Genomic DNA, 24,393 nt, shown 5'->3' with positions numbered 1-24,393 from the left:
AGGCAGCAGAATTAAAGTAGTAGGGCTGGAGTTGTCAATGAATAAAAACAGCAGTCAGTTAATGTTAGCCAGGAGAGGGAGATGTTTGGCATTTTTATGGTTCAGGTAATTTGATTTTATCTCTGCTCAGGCCTGGTTATAGAGTCGTCTGGTTTTGGCTTGTCACATCAGGGGCATGGAAGGTCATCCTCTGAGGTTGTTACTCTCAAGAATTATATTCCACACATGAATACCACAGCCTGGCTCTTAGCAACTAGGCTAACTGCCTGAAAGCTGTCAGGGGGTTTGTTCTTTCTCACTATTACTCAACCTCACCCCTATTACATGCTGTGCCCTCTTCTCCTCTGGCAAAAGGGAGGGATAAAAATGGGGATCAATGTGGGGAGTAGTAAGATGACATGGGATGGAAAGCAGAATGTATTTCTATAGAGGTGAGGAGGTGGGTGGAATCCCTTAAGAATATGAGATGAACAGAAATCTTATTTAAAGAGCTACATAGATGCAGACGTTAGGGTCAGGATAATTCATCACGTCCCTCAGGCAAGCCAGCAGTAAAGTGCAGACTGAGCATGGTCTCTATACTCCAGAAGCTTACACATTAAAAAAAAAAAAAAGATAATTTAAATATAATCATTACATATATTGCAGAACACTATGATTTCAGGTATGAGCATGCAGAATGTTGAAATTTATTCTCAAGTTTATTAATAGCGCAAGATTTGCTTTTATTCAACATTCACATTAAAAACTTGTTTAAAGTAAATACTATACAATGTCTCATTTTCTGGATGGCTGATTGAGAGCAAGCACAGGATTCCATTCCCAGCCCCCAAACTCTAGAACAACTTTCAGAGATTATTTTTGAAAGAACACAATAAAATAAAGAGCCATACACAAATTTATGAAAATGATAGATTCTTGGTAGACAATGTTTAAAGGGCCTTATTAAATGTCACTCTTATTTTCCCTGACAATGTTTGGACCAACTGAGAGATAAGACAAAATGAATCACTTGATAGAGAGAAAAACATCAGCTTTATTATTGATAAACACTTTGCTGGGTGGTTATGACTAGGTCATGAAGTAATCATGGCTTCCTAATTCTAATCCCAGAATGAAATACATGGACTCAGCTAGTAAAAGACCTGGACCACCAGTGACCTCGTGATATGGGACTAACCCCTTTAAAATTTAGAACCTGGAACACTTGGATATAATACGTGTTCTTTTTGAGCAACTGAATCTCAGAAAGAGATAGGGGAGGGGCAGAGCTATATAGATACACAATTCCTGAAACGTACAAATGAGATAAGTCTCTCCTCCTTTTGAAAGTAGTGAATGATGCAATAGTGTTAGGGACAATGATGAAATATGAATTCAGAATAAGAGAGGTCCTTACCCTTTATTCACTTTGAATAAACTAAACACCTGAAAGGATATGTGGGAGAACAGGCAATATGAGCCTCAGGTTGTACAGGCCACTGCCTGAGGGGGTTTCATAACGGTGTGATTTTCACAGTGGCAGCAGCCGTGTTAATTGGCGCTTGTGTGTTTTCTAGTCTATAGGCTAGATAAAAGCAATGATATTCATTTAAAAACTGATTCCGTGCTTGGGGCAGAGACACTGGCTGCACCTGGGAGAACAGAATGCTCTGGATGATTAGAAAGTAGCCACCAGTTTACTACGCCTATCTCAAGCTCATTCGGTCCTTCATTCTTATTGAAAAATATATGGTGCACAAGGTGCAGGAGCTGATTCCAACTCTTGTGCCCAATCAGGCTGCACAGGAGAGGGAGTGTACAATCTACCAAAGAATATTAACTTCAAGAGTCATCTCGAAATTAATAGCAATTATGTTGTTAATGAATGACTACACCATGAAAGAGATGGCGTTGGGGGTGGGGGGTGGCACAACAAATAGAAGAATTTACACTTGAAAAAACAATTAAAAAGCAGTCACACAAGGACTTTAAAATAACTTATATTTAATATCTTCAGAGGGATGAAAGTAAATATTATTTCCATGAAACAAGAAAAAACAATTAGGAAATAATAATAGACAGTTAATAATAAGCAAAGCAAAGCAGCGAAGGCCCTGAATAACCAGAGTTCAAATCCTGGCTTCAACAATTAATTATTAGTTGTGTGTCCTTAGGGCAAGTTACTTAACCAATCTGTGTCTTAGTTTTCTCATGTGTATAATAGTGCTAATCATAATACTTACCTAATTGTAAAGCACTCAGAGCAATAACTGACACATAATTGTTTGTTAAATAAAGAACTAAATTTGAAACCCTGAAACTAACAACCATAATTTGGGGCATTCAAGATTCTATGGGTGAACTGAATAACAGAATAAGAGAATAAGTATATTAGTGAGCTGGAAAAAGGTAGTAAATGAGATAGAAATGGAAAATATGGGAAAACAAATAAGATCACAGGAGTATAGACATGTATGATTAGAAGTAGAGAATGGAGGGAATGGAAGAGAGGCAATATTTGAGAAATAATAGTCCCCCACTTTCCATAAATAATGTGATGAGACTTCAAACTGGAGGGGGCTCTCTGCGTGCCAATCACAATAAATCTTTTTTTTTAAGTTAGCATATTTTAATGAGGTTCAAGAACATAAGGGAGATAAAATTGCAAGAAAATAGATGAGAAAATAATACATTATAAGGGAGTAAAATCAGAGTTCTTTTGAACACCATTGGAATAAAGAAGAAAATGGATGGAATCATATTTTTAAAGTGAGTAAAAACAACTGTGAATGTCAAACCAAAGTAGATAGTTTAGAGATAACTTCTTCAACAGACAGTAGAGGGCTGTTACTTGAAGATATTGAAGTAAATACTACAATAATCAGTTACATTTATTGAAATTGATCACGAGAGAAAGAAGAATAAGATGGGGTAAGAAGGACTGGTGTTTTCCATCACAGGGGTGAAATTATATTCATGCATACCTTCAATAAATATTAAACCTACTTTTTAGATAACCAAATAACGTAAGCATGTTTGAAAGCCTACTATGTGTTGGGCTTAGAAGAGTTGCAAGATTCAAACGACGCTTCTGAGGGACTCCCTTTATGTTAGAAGAAGGCAGCGTGGAACAGTGAACAGACCTGGGATTACCCCAGTTATGCCACTGACTGGCTTTACAACTTTGGGTAAGGAGCCCATCTTGAGCCTCAGTTTGCTCACATGTAAAATGGGGATGATATAGCACCTGTCCCATCAATTTTTAAAATTACTTAGTGCAATATCAGGTATGTAACTAGCATTAGTGACTGTTACTCTTCTCAGGAATAAGACGTTTAGAAGGGTGTTGGCCAAAACATTCTCTCCAGGTGGTAGAGTTTCATTTTTTTGTCTAACCAATATGCTATACACCTGAAATTAATATAAAATAACATTGAATGTCAAGTGTAATTGTAAAATTTTAAAAGGGGGTGAAAAGATGAAGGGGAATTAGAGGTCCAAATTTCCAGGTATAAAACAAATTAAGTCACGGGTTGTAATGCACAGCATGGGGAATATAGTCAATAATATTGTGATAGCGTGGTACAGTGTCAGATGGTTGCTGGACTTATCATGGTGATCACTTCTTTAGGTCTATAAAAGTTGAATAACTATGGGGTACCCCTGAAACTAATATGTTATGTTAGCTATATTTTAATAAAAAATCTTAAAACACATTTTAAGAAAAAAAAAGAAATCAGGGCATGTATTTTTGGATTTTCAAGCTTTTCCTGTGGTTTTTCAGGAAATTGTTTTTCCGCTTTGGGTAAAATATAATCTACTTCTGACAACATCAAAATAAGTAATAATAAATAAATAAAAAGAATACCCAGTGCCTTCTCACCAGTACCTCTTAATTCTCCAGACCTTAAATCTTGTGCTCTGCCCCCAAAATTGAGCTTTCCAGCCTATCATCCTAAATGCTTGTTTTGTAAACTGGAAATCTCAAAAGAGCACTTCACAGCGCCACGCAGCTGTTTCTTTGCTGAATTTATTTTCCTGCTGTCCTCTCTCCTAGACTTCCCACATTCCCTATCTATCCCATTCATTAGTTGATGCCCCCAGGCTTTATTTTTACTCATTTTATTTGTATTAAATACTTATTGTGTGCCTATGCAACAGAATTAAAGGCAATGAATATGGATTATTTCTAGAAGCTTTGCTGAAACAAAACACAGAATGGAAATCACAAAATAGAAAATGAGGTCAAGAGAGGGATTTCATTGAAAAGCTATAAGCAACCAGAAAAGTCCTTACCAAATCTGCAGAGATTTTCTGCATTGTACCCGTATTTTTAATCTCATTCTTAGTAATAACCAAGAAGTGAGCAAGCACTCCACATGAGCTGTACATCCATCTCCTTTCAGTTTTTCAAGGACATTGCTCATACAAGTATCCTCTCTTTCCCCTGACTCATTATTCTGTCATTGCTACATGACTCAATACCACACATACAGATATTCTCTAATATATCAGATCAATCAATTAAAAAAAAAAATCTCTCTTGAACACATTCTCTGTTTCTCTTCATAGAAAAACATCCCTAAAGTGTTTTCTACATCATCCATCTCCCTCACTTCCCATTTACTTTGTAAATCTTATCTATTTATCTTCCAACCCCCACCACTCCGTAGCATTTGTCAAGACCATTAATAATGTGGATTATGCGACGTGGACGGATCTCTGTCCTCATTTTACTCAATCTCTCTGCAATGTTCAGGAAATTTGACCACTACAGACCATGATACTCGTTCCCACCTTGATTTCCTTAACTCCACCTTTGGTTTTTTTGTTTTATTCTCTGACTATCCCTTACTTCCCCCATGCTTATTGAGACTTTTAACCTTGGCTGCTTCCTTTCTCCTATATATCCTTTCTCCATAAGCATTCATCCACTGTCCCATGCTTTATGTAATACCAATAAGTTAATTACTCCCCAAATCACACCTCCATTACTATCTTCTCTTCTAGACTCCATATTCCAGCTGCTTATTTAATTTCTTCACCAGGTATCTAATAGGCATTTAGCAAAACAATATACTAAAATACTGTCCAATGCATATATTCGCTTTCAATCATTCTTTTTTATCTTACAGCTCTTTTGTCTTTAAAACCAGACTATGGGATTGAGTTCTCTTATTCCTAGGAAAAGGAAGTTACAAAAGAACCCAAGGAGGATTTATAAAAAAAAAGAAAATCTTGACTATATATTCCATTATAGGGTTTTAAAGCCCTTAGCTTTAAAATGCATGACTAGGTCAACTTTAAAAAGGGAAATGTTTTCAGTGAATTCTAAAATGTTGCACTTGATTATGAAAAGCTCAGCCTAAAGGACTGTGAGAATACAGTTTATACCATAAACCATAGGTTATAAAAGAAAAGCTAGTGAAAACAGTGATTTTCCTGCTGCAAAAAGAGGGGCTAGAACTATCCGGGCTGGAGAAAACCACTTGGAAGGACAGGAAAAGAGAACAGAGTTCAACTCTTCATGTGGGACCGTACCCTTATCACTTGCCTACCTCACCCCCTCCCTCCAGAGGGAAACTCTTTATGAGGGTATAGGTGAAACATATAATTGTGAATATATAAGAGAGCTTTGACCTCATACCTGGCTGGAATTCTGCAATGAGATGACACACAAAGTATCCCATGGTACCATTGGATAGTTACAGTGGAGTAGAAATGGTGGCAAGGCAGAGAGAGGAACTGAGAAAGGTCTTGCTATACATGAAGGAGACCCAAAAATGGGTTGTAGGAGATTATTGGAGTTGAGAAATATTCCACAGGGACCCTGTTGCATGCAGTCAGCGTGCCCTATAGTTAACTATGACAGAAAACCCAAGACAGAAACCAGAGAGATCATGGGTTGAATCTCGAGAAGAGCCCTGTGCGTCTGAGCTGACTTGCAGGCAAGGATGGGTTCAGAATATGTGGGGTGGGGCTCAAAGCTCATATACTTTGGAGCTTCCTTTAAGAAAATGATGCAAGATTACAAACAATAATTAGAAATGAAAGCAAATAGATTAAAAATCATGAAAAACAACAGATTTCTAAAAGCTGACAAATACTACAAACCACAAAATCTAGAAAAATAATTTTCTGTTACTCAACTCCCTGCCATAGCTCTGTAATAGTTTTCTAACTTTTAGGCTATATACTTTTTGCATGCCATTTGATAACATTATTATTTTCTATAGTAACATGGAAAATAATTTAATTTTTCTTCTACCATAGTTGACCAAAATGTATTCATTTTTTATTGATACTTTAGAAAACTTTCTTTCAATTTTGCAAATTGATACCAGAATTGTCATGCACATTCTTAAGATTGTCAAATTTGGGAGCATTTCTATCAAGTTTTTCTTACATGATCTATAAGTTTTATCAGGGAAATATGTATCACATAAGTAAGATATGATCCAGAATGTTAGGATGCATAAAAGATGTGATTTCACGTATAGACATACTCATGGCCAAAATACTGCTACAAGCTTATTCTTTCAAACACAAGAATGTTGATAAATTCTATTGCAAAGAATTGCCATCAAAAGAGTTATACTCCATAAATAATTGCATTTTATACTGTATAATCAAATATAGGCACGATAGAAAAGAAGTACTTTGATTGGATATTGATGAAAATTAAATCTCCACTTACAAAACTGTATGGTTTTGTCTGGTGATAGAAGGCTTTTCCACAGACTAACTTCTAACTCCAACAATTCAAACTTCATTTCTTTCTCACTCACATTCTGGTGCATTCTGTATAACACATTCATGTTCTCTCTCTCTCTCCCTTCTCTTCTCTTCCTTTTTCTCTCTTTCCCTTTTTCTCTCCTTTTCTGGAACTTTGTCCTTCCCTATCTTCAACCATTGTCACATTTTGCATCGTACAACAGATAATCTCACCCACTTGCATGATTGGAATTACCATGTAGAGACTGGTGACATATAAATGAATTACTCCAGGGGAAATGCAAACATATATTCAGCTACTTAATGGACATTTTTCCTTTGTCTCACAACATTTCTCCTTTGTCTCACAGTCAAAATCAAACTCTCTATCAATACCAAACCTGTTTTTCCTCTCTTCCTTCTCTCTTACATAATGATATTACCATCTGTCCATTCTTCCATGCTAGAATTTGGATGTATATTACACCCTTTTTGAGACCCCAGTCCTAAAAATAATTAACTCTTATTGATACTTCTTCCTAATTTTCTCCGTTCACATTTGTTATACCTTCTTAAATGGTGTTGCTGATTATTTTGCTGTTATTGATGATGGTGGTGGTGGGTGAGAAATAATAAGCACACTTGGGAAGTATTGCATTTGAGAAGCCAATAGCAGGAGCAGATGTCCAAAAGAAAGTTGGAAATGTAGTTGTACAACTTGAGAAACTTGAGAGAGATTGTGAGTTAACTACATAGAACTGAAAGGTTTAAACCATGGATTGTTAAAGCGTAAACTAAAGAAAATGGAACAAACTCAGCTCTACTTTTAAAAATACGATGTATTACCACATTCAATATAACAAAAAAAAATCTCAGAATTTACAATATGCCCCCAGTATGGTCATCTTTGAAAAGATGAAAGAGCTTTGTCTCTCTCTCTCTCTCTCTCTCTCTCTCTCTCTCTCTCTCTCTCTCTCTCTTGCATGTTTCCCTGGAATATCAGTCATTGGATTTATCCAATTAATCATGGGTATTAAAAAGATACCCTAGGGAATTTTTTTCTTCATTAATGTGGATTTCTTTCCATGAGGGTAAATGGACATAAAAGTCATGGCAGATGCAAGAAAGGTATCTTTCCAAGCACAGTCCTGAACATAGAAAAAGGTGCTCACTGTACCCTTACTGAATTAGATAGCTTTCTTCTTCACTGATATTAAAAAAAGAGAGTAAAAGAAGAAAAATACCACTTGATAAAAACACGCAAAAGCAGAAACTCAGCCCCAAAAGAGGTGAAAGTGTTCTGTGCATCCAATTGGCTCTATCGTGAACTCCTAGAAAAGTTAATTGAACAAAGTGAAGGACTTGACCTGGTACAAAGCTGACAAATGGGATTCTAGAACCTGCTCTTTCTCTTTTCAAGCTCCCTTGGTCAGTTTTATTTCTGGACAGAGATAGGGTCATCACAATTCAACAAGTAACCCCAAAACAAAATAACAACAAAATGCTTGCGAAGCCCATTGGGAAACACGAGTAATTTATTCAGTGTGGCTTCATTTAGCAGAAGTCGGTCAAAATCAGTTTGGGTAAGTGGGAATAGTTGGAGAAATGGTGTGAGGAACGGGTCTGAAGATAAATAGGAATTATTTTATTAAAAAAGGAAGGGCATCTACAAACAAAAGGTATATACAGAACACAGGAGAATAGGTAAGCTGCCAATGAAATGGGTTTCCCAGTACCGCCTCCACAAAATTACTCAAATGAGTCAAGCATTGAAGGTCCTAAGATAAAATTTTTTAAAAATATAATTGCATGGTGATTCATTTGGATTCATATATCGAATAATCTACTCAATCACCTAGAACAAATGTAAAGAAATACATACTAGGAAATTTTCAATGGGATAATTAGAAAGAAAATAATAACTTAGGCCACTGACTACAATAAAAGCCCCAATTCAGTGGGCACAGCAGAACCAGTCAAGGTCAGAAAGGTCTTATGAGCCCAGGCGAGACCTTCTAAGGACTTGCTATATATCCCTCCCATTTCACTTTGCCCACTTGGCTACCAAACTCATGTATGGCACAGAAAGAAGTAAGCAATAGGTACAAAGGATGGTAAAAGGATTCTGTGTTAATATCGAGGTGTTCTACTCAGACCAACTCAGGTAAACTGACAGCAAAATTAATGCGTCCTTCAGCTCACTTCTTTGGCATGTTGGGAACTCTGGTTTATATACTCCTATGTCTCTTATAACTCATAGTGTGCCTTCCATTGTTCATGTAACTTCTCTGGAACAACATGCATACCACCACATCAGAACAGAACAGGATGAAAAGCTCACGTTTGCTGGATTGAATGAATGACCCCTTTCCTGATTAGACCATCCCTTTAGATTAAAGCCTTTGGAGATAAGCTAGAAGCCCTTGGAATTCCCAAACATCTAGTCTTGTATAATTCTCTTTCATATATTTAGGAAATTGCTGAACTGTCTATGTTGCTGTGAGTTCTGCTGGGGGAGAAGGGAGAAGCAGGGTGGTGTGTGACTAATGCAGCAGAACGTGCTTTGACATCATGCAGGTCTATAGTCAGTGGTGTAGCTAGAAAAAGTGATTCTTTTTCTGCTTTAGGGAAGAAATTCCTGCTTATAAACAACTTCAAAATTCCTGCTTATAAACAACATCAAAATTTTTAAAACTTCTTGGGCATCCAAGGTCATTTACCCTAAAATCTTGAAAATCACATTTTTTATTTCACTTTTGTTTTTGTACTTTGGAGGATCTGGTCTAAATTATCTTTATATGCTTGCCATATTTAGAGTCCTCAAAAAAAGCAAATTGATTTACCTCCTTAAGTTAAATGGCTTTTCCCTTTAAAATCCTTTAAGGAAATGAAACTTCTAAAGCAAGTCAAAAGGACCCAAATCTAAAAAGGGGGAGCCTTTCTGGTAGTAATGCAACTTCTACAATTAGACGCAACTGGGTATCAGAATTTTAGAGCTCAAGAAGCAGTTCGAGCCTATTGGTCCTGAGGAGGTTTATGAAATCCTCCTTTATAACATCAGCTTCCTGGCTTACTGAAACTAAACATACTCTGGAACACCGAATGAAGGCCCCAGACAAATGAGTCTATAATCCTATTTCTTCCAATCAACAGCCCTCTAGAGTTGAATGAGTTAGATTCTTAATATCATGTGACTGAAGCACAATGAACACAAATGGAGATTAAAAATAATTTATTACGCCATGTAATAAAAAGGGCAAGGAAGACCTGGCCTCAGTTATGGGTTTCTGTCTCACTCTGTCCAATCTACATCCTCTGGGTTGGATCCATTTTCAGACAAAGTATTCTAGCAACTACATACTTTACATGCTCACAGGTTTTGGTCCTGTGGGAAAAAATAATATTCTCTTTCCCCAGAAACCCCAAGATAATCTCATTGACTCTAGATGAAATGTGAGACATTAAAACATCGCTAAACATTCCCCATGGCCCCAATCACTTTACATCTTTCTGCCCTGAACGAGTAAGAGAGCCCATTGCAAATCACATGGACTGAGAGTGGGACATGAATGGCTCCCCAGAGTGAAACTGAGATACTATTATTAAATTAGGGTAAATAGATGTGAATTGTCAAATGTATTTGACAATTTGACAGTACATTTGCAAAATACTTTTCCACCATCCAATAAGATTATTAGTGTTGTCAGCATATCTGTTTATATCTTCTACTGGGTAGTTCTAATTTCTGCAGCTTTAAAGACATATAACTCTCATAGATACCCTGGAGAAAGAAAAATATATGTCCATGCAAAGACTTGTACATGAATGTTCATAACAGCTAATTTATAATATCTAAAAACTGAATGTGACTCAATTCCCATTAATAGATCAATGCGCAAAAACTCATAGCATATTCATAAAATGGAATACCACTTGCAATAAAAAAATAAATTATTGACACATGCAACATTGTAGATGAATCTCAAAAATCTCAAAATAATTATTCTGTGTGAAAGAAGCTAGACAAAAAGGAGGTCATACTGAATGATTCTATTTACATAAAATTCTAGAAAATGCAAACTAACGTATAATGACACAAAACAAATCATGATTAGTGACTGCCTAGAGAACAGTGTGGGTGGGATTAAGGTAGGGAAGGGCAAGATGACAGGATTAAAGAGCTGCACAAGGAAACTTTGGGGGATGATTGATATGTTCACTATCTTGATCAACTATTGGCATTTTTGCTGTAAAGACAAAGACAGTAAAATATTTTAGGTATTGCAGGTCATATGGTCTTGGTTGTAACTGGTAATCTCTGCCATTGCATCATTGAAACAGGGGATAGATAAGAAGTAATTAAATGGGTGTGAGTGTGTTCCAATAAAACTATTTACAAAAACAGGCAGCAACCCAACTGAGTATACAGGCCATAGTTTACCAATCCCTGATCTTGATTACAGTGATGGTTTCACAAATATGTACATATGTCAAAACTTATCAAATTGCCCATTTTAATTATATGCCTCAATAAAGCTATTAAATCATAAAAACAAGACAAACAACCTTAGCTTCCCCATCACAGATTGGATAAAGTTTAATATTCTTACCATTGCATATAAGTCTCTCCATGAACTGTCCTCAGTATCCCTTTATATCAGATTCATTGTCACTCCCCGGTGGGATTTCACCCGTTAGCAGTGCCAAACATGCATCATGCCATTTCAACTCTCTGCCTTTGTTTGGATTCTCTCTCTTCCTGGAATTAAACTTGTGGATCTACACTTCCAGGATGCCTTCTTTCTTTCCCTTTCTTACCACTTCTAGTCCCTTTGCCTCATTTCTATGCCCTCATAACAGCCTGTGTGTGTGTAAGCATGTGTGTATGCATGCATATATATATAGAGAGAGAGAGAGAATTTCACAGTTACATTGCTCTACAATTTTAACTATACATCTGATTTTTAATGTATTTAATATTAAAATGAATTATTTTCCAGTGTCTGAATACTTGACTGAGAATTCCCTGTGCCTGCTACACTTATCACAGTGCTGGGCACATAATAAATAAATAAGGTAGCCATTTATTACAATCGTTTTACAGATAAGAAAACTGATAGGTAGAGAAATTATACTTATATGCTTAGCCCATAGGCACATAAATAGCCGATCTAGTATTAGAAAAGTGTTCTTCCACTTCTAATCTCAAATGCTTTCCATTAATCCTTGTATATTTCTTTGCTTTGTTATTGGAAGCTCATCTATATTTCACATTGGTGTCTTTTTCTGACTCTGCCACTGCTCTTCCTTTATTTCCTAGATACACCAAAATGAAGACTGCCACCAATATCTATATCTTCAACCTTGCTCTAGCAGATGCCTTAGCAACCAGTACCCTGCCATTCCAGAGTGTCAATTACCTAATGGGCACATGGCCATTTGGGACCGTCCTCTGCAAGATAGTGATCTCCATAGATTATTATAACATGTTCACCAGCATATTCACCCTCTGTACCATGAGTGTGGATCGCTACATCGCAGTCTGCCATCCGGTCAAAGCCCTGGACTTCCGGACTCCCCGCAATGCCAAAATCATCAATGTCTGCAACTGGATCCTCTCCTCAGCCATTGGTCTGCCTGTAATGTTCATGGCGACAACAAAATACAGGCACGGTGAGTAATGCTGCAGGCCTGAGGGGTGGAGAGTTTGTAGATGGATGTGTTGGTGAAGTCATGAGCAAAGTCGAATTTATGGAGGGGTCCAATGTCAGTCAAATTGTAATTTTAATGATTCTTTGTAGCAAAATGCCTTTGAATATATTGAAACAGACATTTTTCCCTATAATTTTAATCATACTAAACATTTTAAAGAATATATATAAGCTGTTGGTAACTGATTTCTCTGCACTTCATCAAAATGATGGGAAAATAAGATTATTGCTCTCCCAAGAGTAATTAGAGTTTAAACCCAAAAGCATGAAGTGGAGGCTTGTTTTACAATTTCAGGTGCTGCCTACATGACAAATTTATATTTCTAGACCTCATATCAGAGTGATAAACCACTCATCAAAAGTGGACTGAAAACATCCATTTGCTGGAACATCCTATAGATTTTATTTTTTATATCAACATAGACCCCATAGAGAATGCAGCTCGTGGTGAGAGGTCCATAACTGTTGACTGAATGAAAGCTAAATGTGATCAAACTGGACAGTAAAATGAGATATTTAGAAAAATACAATAAAACTAACTCTCCCTGAAAATCAACAGAGAGCTGAGTTTCCTCCATAGTTTCTTTAAGTCTTTCCTTACTGGCCTGTGCACAAATAGTTTTAAGTTAGCTTAAGTCAAGATGATACATTAGTGAGAAAAATGGCAGTGTTAATGCCTAATGTCTTAAATGCTGCTGCTGATTCTTCCTTATATTTCTTTTCATCTAGGTTCCATAGATTGTACCCTAACATTCTCTCACCCCACCTGGTACTGGGAAAACCTGCTGAAAATCTGTGTTTTCATCTTTGCCTTCATCATGCCCGTCCTCATCATTACGGTGTGCTATGGGCTGATGATCTTACGCCTCAAGAGTGTCCGTATGCTCTCTGGCTCTAAAGAAAAGGACAGGAACCTGCGAAGAATCACCAGGATGGTGCTGGTGGTTGTAGCTGTGTTCATCGTCTGCTGGACTCCCATTCACATTTATGTCATCATTAAAGCCTTGATAACAATTCCAGAAACTACTTTTCAGACTGTTTCCTGGCACTTCTGCATTGCTCTTGGTTACACAAACAGCTGCCTGAACCCAGTCCTTTATGCATTTCTCGATGAAAACTTCAAACGATGCTTCAGAGAGTTCTGTATCCCAACTTCCTCCACCATCGAGCAACAAAACTCCACTCGAATTCGTCAGAACACTAGAGACCACCCCTCCACAGCCAACACAGTGGATAGGACTAACCATCAGGTATGCAGCTTCCAGAATTGGGTATATCTACTGGGGATGACATAAAAATTAGATCTTTGTACCAATCCAAGATTTTAATCCATTAGGAGATCAGTAAATTGGGGATTTAGATTCAGAATGAAGATAAAGGGAGGAGGGAAGTAAATTGTGATCATTGTGTTAGAGAGGTGTGTCTTTATATAAACTGAGCTCTATGTATTTGTACGTATTCATTTAAGTATAAAGATATGCCAACTAGAGACGTGCAAAGCCTCTAAAAATCTATCTTCACAGCCTTTCCTTCTTTGCAAAATTAATGACTTAGCACATTTTGGGAGCGATCTTGACCTAGAATTCTTTTTGTTTTCCCCAGCAATGTTATGTATTTCATGCATGTCATTCCAGCATCCCTGTCACTTCTCAAAAGCCAGCCCTGCTTTGGTTCTGTGGTTAAACAGAAAGGGCCAGCACTTTGCTGACTGGGGTGATGGGTACAAGATGTTCGTAGCAAAATCAGTGTCACAGCCAAAGGAAAATAAAAATGGCCAACTTGAACTTTGTAGCTTCATTGGCTGATAAATTTTTATACTCGAACACTAGAGCAAATATCAAACATATTATTTATTAGAACTAAATTAGTTTTATAACAGTCATCATACCAGTTGGGGTTAATACCACGAGGAGTGACAATTTGTTGGAAGATTTATTCCTGTGTGAAGAGTATAGATCGGGGCCTGCGTGAAAGATTCAAGATTTACACATAATAGTAAAATTACATGAGAAATCAAAAAGGAGGAAAAAGAAAGAAAAAACTGTCTATAAGTTAATATTGCCTTGTTAAAAGTCACTGCTTTGCAAAATTTGGAGACTGACCTGTAAAGTAAATCAAACATACCACTTAACTAGTAATATGAACTTAAGTAAATTTTCAAACAATGGTGCCAGTATCCAAAAATCACAGCCTGAGTAATTCAAAACACAGAACTCAAAGTCAAACTTCCTGTGAAGTAAATTCTTAATTCAGAACCTTAGATAAAGTTCCTAGATCAGAGGGTAGGCCTGTGGGGGCAGTTGACTAGGAAGTAAAGTAGAGGAGGCAGAGGGAGAGTTAGCTACCAGAGTGCAGCTGCTTTCTCTCCACCACACCCCACCTCGCTGTTTCCCATTACCCCCACTACTACCCCCGAGCCCAGCCCAGACTCACCCTTTCTAATGGACCACAAGACTAATGCAGCGTGGCCCATAGCGGGCATTAGCCCTCATAACCCTGGTATGAAGTAATGCTAAAATGAACACAGGAACTTGCATCCCCTAGAGAGTTTGAGGTAATGATGGCAGGCCCACTTCCAACCAAAGGGAAATTACCTTATTATGTCTCACTTCCAAATCCGTTTTAGAAATGAAAGCCAAATGTTTTTCTACCCTGCTTCTTTTCTCTATTATTTTTCCACATCAAGACCTCTCACCCTGCTCCTTTTACTAAGCAGCTCTCTTTCTCAGCAGCTATCAAAAGCTTATGAGTAACTTAAAGAGGGTGGATATGTAGATTTTCTCCAACCTGAAGATAGTATGTTAAAGAATGCAATTTAAAAGTCTTAGTTCTAACCTAAGGTTAAAATATTTTGCATCGCAGTAAAGTGCTTGCATTGGAGCACATGATGGCCATTATAAAGTACTGGTTCTTTATCCTTTGGTGCCCACCCATACCTTCCCTCTCCTTACAGGCACTTGAGGGTGTGGCTGTTGGTAATACCCTAGCCTCAGGGCCCATGCGATCCTCCAAGCATCCTTTATGCGCCTTGCTCCCCTGGAAATACAGCTCCCATCTGGTCTGCTGGAGTGCTTCTGAGTTCAGAATGGTTGTCCTTCAGTTGCCCTTGACAGTGCCCTTGAGTCCCTTCCAAATGCAGCATTTTCACATTAGTGTGGTTCTTGCACAGCCAGAGAGAGGAGAAAAGGATGGTAATCAGGGAAGCTCTGTTCTAAGTAACTAAAAGGTTTGCTTTAAAAATACATCCAATTAGGGCTTATCTTCATTGCTGCCTCTATAAAGCAGCATCAGTGTCCGATAACAGCCGAAACTCATTAGCCATGGAACTGGCTGCTTTCCCAAAATGCCCAGCTGGGAGAGCTGGACAAAGAAGAGTGGCTGCCAGGAAAAGAGGAAAAGACACTCTGACATATTTGAAAATTAAGATAAATCAAAGATCCTTTCGCTAATCTCCACTAAAGTGATCGTTTAGAATCAAGACAGTTACACACAGAAATGTGGAACAATACATCAGCCTTTGACAATAGTATCAATCGTATATCAAAATAATAAAATTATTTGAAGGAAAAGTCAGAGACTTTATGTCTGTGTCTATAGGACATAGTTGATTAGTTGTATGAATTCAGAATCTGACAAAAAGATTGTTTTTGTTTGTTTGTTTGTTTGTTTGTTAACATCGTGAGCCATCATGCTAGAAAACAAAGCTAGTTAAATTTGCATTAACTTTTTAACTGCTTTCTTGAAGTTTGCCTTGTTGTAGATGTTTATGTCCTACCTATGTATTTATGTTTTCTCCAAGAAATATATTATACTATATGTCACATCGCAAGCACATTAGTCAACTTCATATTCTGCAGATCAGAGATCCAATATCAAACCTTCCCAGGGTGTCTGTATTCTGACAACTGTACACTGAGACCATGTCCATACAGCGCAAAGTGAAGTGGAGAGTTGGCAGTTATCCAGGTAATTTGATAAGCCATATATAAGAAAATACTGTGCCCAAAATAAACTTTGAATCATACTTACATAGTTAAGGGCCACTCAGTCAGCTTTTGCTGCGTAACAAGTCATTCCAAAATTTAGTAGCTTAAAGCAATCATGTTTGAGTTTGCCATTCTATAGATCAGTAATTTGGGCTGGCCTGGGCTGGACAGCTCTTCCAGTCTTAGCTGGGCTCACTCTGTGGTCAGCAGCTGCTGCCAAGTCAGCTGTCAGCCAGCTGATCTAGGATGACCCAGTAAGAATGGCTCCCTACACATGGATTCTCATCTGCCAGCCTGTGAGCCGGGCTCGTTTGAATAGTGGTCACAGGTTCTATATTCAAGGAATGGAAAAGACTCCACCTACTGATGATGGGAGCTGCTGTCATGTTGTAAAGAGGTGTGGATATCGGGAGGGCAGTAACTGTGGCCACTTTTACTAACCATCCATGGGGGCACATGCTGCATGGGACAGACAAGCCATAGCTTCCTAAGAATAGGAAACACATCTGCCTTCTTGTGCCTCCAGTGTCTACATAGTGCAGTGTCTGGCACATTACAGAGTAGTCCAAAACTACCTGTTGACTGAATGAATGACCAGAGGGCCCATGATAGTTCAGGAGATAGAAGGGTGGTGAGAATGAGCCCTTTCTTATGCAACTGATTGACCACTTAAAGGAATAGGTAACACTCTGATGTTACTTCAGGCTCGCCTTCCAGAAACTAGAAAATCTGGAAAGGAGAGGTTCTTCATTTTCTCTTCTCTAGCCTTTAGTCCTCGATCAGAAGTTACACTTTTCCAAAAACTTTCTTACACTTGTCCTCTCTTATAATTTTTGTTTTAACAAGTGCTATTGATAAGGAGGCCAAGAACTGGACTCACTGCCCGAAAAAAAAAAAAAAAAAAATGGCCTCATGTTCTTTCATGCATTCTAAGGCTCAGCCACTGCTCCAGCTGTAGCATTCCATTCCTGATTTATGTTCTGCTCATCATCTTTATGGCTACTAGATTTTTGTTAAGTAGATTCGGGCAGAGGCATTGATTTGCGGGCCATGTGCTGTCAATGCAATTTAATTCCTCTGTGCACCTTCCATCCTCGTGTTGTCCTGAGTGGACTCTGCTTGGCTTGTGAACACTCCCCGCATTTGTTCAGATCTATTCAGATCCCACTCAGATCTGAGATGCTGGCCACTCTAATTTGCCTACACTGCTCGGTTTCCACCCCGATCTCATTCTATAATACGTTTTCTGTTTTGACACCTAAATTATTTTTGTAAATATTTAACATTACATAGAAAAGGAAACAACTTCATTCGATTAATTGGACTTTCATTTACAGCTGTATTTGCGTTAACTATCACCATAATAATAATGCTGTCTTACATGTGTGTCATGGCATACAGATTAAAAAGTGTTTTCACGTGCACTACCACATCAGCTTCCTATAGCAGCCCTAGTGGGCAATCATAGGGGCAAAAATACTCAGAGAGGTTAAGTGATTAACAAGATCAAATCACCAGTAAGAGACAAGACTCAGATAAACATCCAGGCTTGTGATAGGAATCCAAAGCTCTTCTCTGCATTCCCACACAATGCCACTTTGCACTCAACTATAATTGTATGGTCTCAGCCAGAGATTCTCAAGCTTTGTGATGAGCTCCAGAAAATGTAAGTTTTGGAGAACTTTTCTAAGAAGTTCTGGTTCACTGGGTCAAAGTAGCGTCCAAAAATCTGGATTTGAGTAAAACACTAAACTGAAAACTCTGATTTAAATATAACTTCATCCCAATACTACTGACCTTACTGCTTTGTCTTAACCTGAGGAACCATTTCTGTCAAGCTGATTGACAGGAATATTTTCACCACGTGAAACTTGTGTTTAGCAAAATAATGTGGTTAGTTATTCTTGGACAAAGCCTTAACTTTTCTAATCTATCTGTCAGTGAGTCTCATAGGAGAAAGTAATACAACAGTGATAAAGCTAACATTATGGTACCTCCTGCTCACTCCTTCTCATTGATAGGGCAAGTCCATTCCTAAACCTTCTGGTTACTATTTTTAAAGCACTTTCTTCACATGTTAATCAAAGTAGCAGGTCAAGAAACTAGGAGCTACTTTGCATTTGTGCTAACTATAAAACTGCATTATCACCAGAGAAACTAAAAACAGAAGCCTAATTTTTTAAACTCAACCATATCACTCTCAAAAGCTGGATCTTGACTTATTTTTTTTACAAGACATCTGTGGAGAGCTAATTTGAGAAGGAAAGCATATCAATTCCATGGCAAAATCCCCAAATGGGAACGGCTCACAAAATGACAGAGCTTGACCACACTGATACATACTTTGTGAATAAAACCAGAATGTCTATTCTTTCAATTCTATGGTTTAAAAAGAAAATGATTCAACTTATGAGTGTGTGATTGTGTGTGCATGTGTGTGTATGCACGCACACACATACAAATGCACGTGTATAGTATGGGTGTGCCTCTTTATGCATGTGTGATTCCAGAGTATATCTAGGCTTGAAATGAAAAATATCTTTCATAAATAACAGAAGAACTTGGTATGATTCCATAAATTGGCTGAGAGGAAAAACATATTGTTTAATTGGAAATATGTTTATTCCCAGAAAATATTAGGTTTTTGAGACTATTAGTAATAAGAAGTATTGACTAGTTTGTGCCAAGTATCTTATTTAATTAATCATAGGCAGCATTGATTATCTGTACTCTACACTTGAGGAAACCAATGTTTAAGGAACTAATGTGCCCACGGTGATAGTTAAAAAGTAGTGGCTGAGAAATGAGCCCCTTGAATTTGATATTATAACTCTTAGTCCATGTGCCTTACTGTCCTTCCAGTCTGGTTTTCACTATTCTTGGTGGTGGCTCTTAGAACTAAATTTTAATCTTCATGTACTGGAAGTTTGAATGCAATCAGGTCTTTAAGCAGCCTTGTTTAGATGTATTCATAGAGTATTTGTGTGTCTCTGTGTAAAGACAAGTGTTCAGACAGACTGATGAATAGCACGGAAAATTAGAAATTTAATTATGAGGGTCTTGGTTACCGTTATATGAGTTGAAATTATTTGAATAAAATCTTTTACCATCATTAAAGTCATAATGACTCTCACTGAATGAAAGCATTTGCTTTTCCACAAGTTAAAATTTTTTATTTGTGTCAGAGAGACTCATTTGATATTTTCATCAGGTGACCTTTATGATCATGACTGCAATCACATTTATCCTACAAGAGAAGGCAGCATGGTGGCGGTGGGGGTGTCAGAGGGGACCAGGACAGGAAGTCAGGTGAATGTTTTAGTTATCACTCTGTGCCTGACCAGCATGTGATGGAGCAAACCTTTTCATCTTGCAAGAATTCAGTTTTCTCAACTCATGTAAGTGGGTTCAACCAGGGTATTCTGCATAACAGAACCATACAAGGGACGTTGAATTATCTAGTTGTTTCTGATGGGATATTCTAATCTTTTAGGGACTTTTAGTTTTAATGATTGCATCAAGGAATATCATTACTGTAACATTTTCTTGGGCTTGTTGTTTCAATTAATGTAACTAACTGATAAAATATAGCAACATATTAAAAAACACTAAATTAAAATGAGATGTCATTCTATTTGGCTAAACGTAAGTGGTAAATTACTATTTTATAAGAATTTATGATGAAAAAATTCTCACTTACTGAGATGTAGTGTTTGGGAAGATGTCAATCTTTATTTTTCTATCTTATATATAATAATCACCAAATATCAAATAACTATAAGCCAAAAGTTTCATCACAGTTTAAAATAATGGCACTGTCAGTATAAGAATGAATATATATATATATATTTCATGTCATTTGACTATATAAAACACAGTGTTTATTAGGAAGGAAGGAAGGAAGGAAGGAAGGAAGGAAGGAAGGAAGGAAGGAAGGAAGGAAGGAGAGAGACAGAGACAGAGACAGAGAAAGAAAGAGAAAGGAAGGAAGAAGGAAAGGAGGGAGGGATGCAGGGAAGAAAAACAACTGACCCACACAGCACCTTTTTTTTTTTGTCCAAAACCAGCTACATTCTTCCTACTGTTCTATTTTCCATACAGACACCAGAAATCTCAGGGACACTAGAAATCTATAAAATCTATCAAGCCTTACCCAATTATTTTCTACACACATTATCAAATCTTTATAAAGATTAAGGAAATATACATATATATTTATATGCATGTGCATATATGTGTGTTTGTGTGTGTGACCCGGAGTGTCCAAATGGTACATCTAAGTACCTTAAAGTGTAAGAAATGAATAATGTTTTTCTTGTGATGAAATAGATACATGTCAGATATCAAATAGAAAAGCAACAAAGTAAAGCCCATGGAAAATTACATTATAATATAAACATAGCTTAAGAAAATTCAAATTTTTAACACCACCAAAATAAACCTTGACAATAAGAAAATGTAGTGAATTTCAGGTATAAAATGGGACATGGCCTCTATGTATTTGACAAAAGCAATCACCTATTTAACCCACCCTTACCAACTTACCAAGAATATCTCACTCTTGCTGTTCTTTCTTCTTCTCAGTCATATCAGCTAAAACGTCCTTATATTCACAAAACTCCAAATATAGTTATAAGTGGGCTCATTCAAATTTAAATTAATTTTAAAATAATGCTTTCTTTGAGCTGTTCTTTGGAAATAGAAGAGACACATGTCACTCATAAAACCTTAAAATGCTGCAGATGGAAGTGTGCAGTATAGTTAGCACACACTTTAACTGAAAAGAATTATGGTTATTTCAGAAATTCCATGGGACAAATAACCTTCCAAATGGCTACACTATAAGTAAATATCAATATTTAAACCCCAACAATGCAGTTGGATTTATCAAGCAGATGTAAAATATTCACAGTGCTTAAAATATTGGAACTGAAATGGAACACTGAGGTCATCTAGCCCAAACCTCCTCATCTCACAAATGGGGAATGTAGACTAGAAATGTTTTGTTTGTATTTTATTTTATTTCATGCTTTCTTTCTAAATATAGAAGATGATAAGAAAAGAGTCTTTTCAAATGGGGTTTGAAAAGTGGGGTTTGAAAAGTGGGGTTAAAGAAAAAGTCATAATTATATTTTATATGAACTCGAGTATATGCAAATTTAATTTAAAAAAAAGTTCATCAGGTAAGGGGAAAGGTTATGTTTAGATGAGAATAGCAGATATGATTTCAAATCCTAAAAATTTAGATGGCTCATTTATTTATCCAGATTCTACCACTGACCAGCTGAAATATCCTGGGCAATTTTCTGGTCCTCCCTATGTTTCAATTTCCTCATCTGTCAGAATGGTGGTAACTGCAGTAGGTAACACTTAATTTTAATGTGAATGTGATGTATGAGTTCATGCAAAAGAGGTAGCACAGCTCCAGGCCACTGGCTAATATTACTAATCCAAGCCACTTAAAAAGGCTTTACTATTTTCATTTCCTCTGTTCCCTTTTCCCCGAGAAACTAAACTGCAGCTCTTGTAAAGAAAAGTTAAAAGGGATGAAATAATGGTGCCAAAGGAATCATAAGTTTGGTGTAACTCAAGGCTTCTCAGACTTGGCACTAGTGACATTTTGGGGTAGATAATCGTTGTCATGGGGAAGTGCATTGTGGGATGTTTAGCAGATCCCTGGCTCTACCTGCTAGATGCCAGTAGCATCCACCCACACTAGTTGCAACAGCCAAAATATTTCCAGATTTTGGAAGAAAAAAAAAACAAAAAAAAAACAACTCAGTTGAGAGTCACTAATCGACCTGACCAACCATGTTTAATAGTTGAAGAAACATCAAGGTCCCAATTAGTTGTGATGTCTTTAAAGTCATGCCTAGAACTAAGCCCCAGCTGTCCTGCCTTTGGTCTAAATCTGAAACATTATACTGATGTCTCAAAAGAAAGCTTTCTGCTATACTGCTAGCCAGATGGAAAGAGTAAGAGAATATTAATGGAAGATAAGAGGAAAGTACAATTCTTCAAATCATTTTATTTCAACTTTCTCTTTTGAGGAAAATGATCTCCATCCTGAAACATTATTAAGAAAGAATTAAAATCCTAAAAAGGTGAAGATATTAGTGAACACTAAGAGCCTCTGAATGAGTTCAAATCTCCTGGTGATCTTAAAACATTAAGGGAACTTTGAAATGAAACATAATTAATAAAACACAAATCATAACTTCAGAAGCAAAGAATGGGAAGAATCCTGAAAAATTAGGGGAAATAAGTAGAGTCCTAATTTTAATGGGAACTTTGTAGCAACTAAAAGCCACACAGAATGTTTACCTTTGCACTGTTTGTTTTTGAAACCCAGGTCAGATTATTAAAATGTGTTTTGAGAGCATGTAGAAAGGAAGCAGTAATCTCTAGGAAGCAAGATAAACTCTAGGAAGTAGTTATGCAAAAAACAATTTTATTTTCTTTGAGGATTGTGGGACAGGGAAACCAGGTAAGCCAGAATCAATAGTGTTTTCAACAAGAGATTTGACAAACCTTTGTTAATTTCCATAATGCTATACTATGTTGAATTACGATCTGGATATAATAGTACAGTGTGGTAGATTTATAAACTTTGATTCCCATTTTAAGCATCCCATCAATGAAGGAATGCCGAATCATCTAGGTAATTAGGTAATGAACCAAACATACTAGAAAAGTAAGTAAAAACTTAAGCTATAGTAATTACTAGAGAAAAACTTGAGAGTCCAAAAATCCAACTATAGAATCATAAAATATGAGTGATAGCAAATATGAACAAAAAAGTCCTAGCGATGTCACGGGTTAGCAGCGTGATATAGGCCATCTCAACTGTTGCAATTATAGCTCGATGGTATCCACAGAAGTCTAGTGTCTAGAACCAAAGAAATGATAGCTCCTCTCTATTAGAATGAAACAAGTAAATTAGGTTGTGATCAGAGGTGAAGGGAATTAAAATCCCTCAATATGACAAATGGTTGAAAGAAATGTACATGATTATCCTGGGAAAGAGGAAGTGCAGACAGGACAAGATAGCCTTGTTCATATATTTAAAAGGATATGAATAGGGAACTGAACTTATCTAATACAACTCTACTAATTACAGCCAAAGAATGGCAGTTACAGGGAAAGGGATTTCAACACAACCAAAAAAAGTACTTTCTAAACTTTGCTATACAAGGATTTCCTCATCACTGGAAGCCTCAAATGTTCAAGCATCAGCATTTTGCCTACATGGCAGGGATGCTGCAAGAATTCAGATGTTAAGATTTGATGTTTAGGGAACCATATAGGGGATGACTCTGAATAATGTTTTTAGGTTTTACAAGTTCAACCAGGTTCATACAGAACACTACTGTAGTGCAATGCTACTCTGTGATCCATGAAAAATTAGCTCTTTAGACAAATGTTAGGAAATATTGCCGTTTTTATTTTTGGTCTTCAGGACTAATACTGAATATTAGCATTTTAAGGCTTTGAAAAGCCCTACTGTGAGTGTGTGTGTGTGTGTGTGTGTGTGTGTGTGTGTGTCTGTGCTGCATATACCTATATCTATATATTTGCATTTTGGTTTTTAAGCTGAAGTTCTCAAACTTATCTGAGCACAGACCCAGTTTTTCAAGGGACACCTTGTAACGTCTCACAAAATGAAGGGTTCACTAAGCAGTTTCAAAGAGCCAACTGGAGACCATCAGTCCCAGTTAGGCACAGATCTATTCAAAATTCAACGTTTTCCTGGAATTAATGGCAAAATCCCATAATTCCAGACCTTCACCAACATTCTGAAATCGTTGTTCTCTTATTCTCACTCATTTAAAATATATGGTCTAAATTACAAACAAGATACTGAAACATGATCTCTCAAAACAGAACGGACTCTGTTTATTTGGGTTTTCACTATTGTTTTGCTTTGTTTTGAAGCTTGCCACTTTCTAGTTACAATCCCAAAGGGGAAAAAGTCTATGCAGCTTTCAGATATGTTTTCA

At 37.0% G+C, this 24,393-nt stretch overlaps 1 protein-coding gene across 1 annotated transcript in view; it reads left to right on the top strand.

Moving 5' to 3' along the window:
- OPRM1 (opioid receptor mu 1) overlaps positions 1 to 24,393 on the top strand; it is a 64,202-nt gene that overhangs the window by 20,641 nt on the left and 19,168 nt on the right. The window contains exons 2-3 of the mRNA XM_019749260.3: positions 12,017 to 12,369; positions 13,137 to 13,657. Coding sequence (XP_019604819.2) covers positions 12,017 to 12,369; positions 13,137 to 13,657 — 874 coding nt within the window. The remainder of the gene's footprint in view (positions 1 to 12,016; positions 12,370 to 13,136; positions 13,658 to 24,393) is intronic.

Source organism: Rhinolophus sinicus, chromosome 2 (assembly GCF_057876585.1).
Source record: "Rhinolophus sinicus isolate RSI-liver-muscle chromosome 2, RSI-T2T, whole genome shotgun sequence".
Lineage (NCBI taxonomy): Eukaryota > Metazoa > Chordata > Mammalia > Chiroptera > Rhinolophidae > Rhinolophus > Rhinolophus sinicus.
This window is presented reverse-complemented; position numbering and strand designations above follow the sequence as displayed.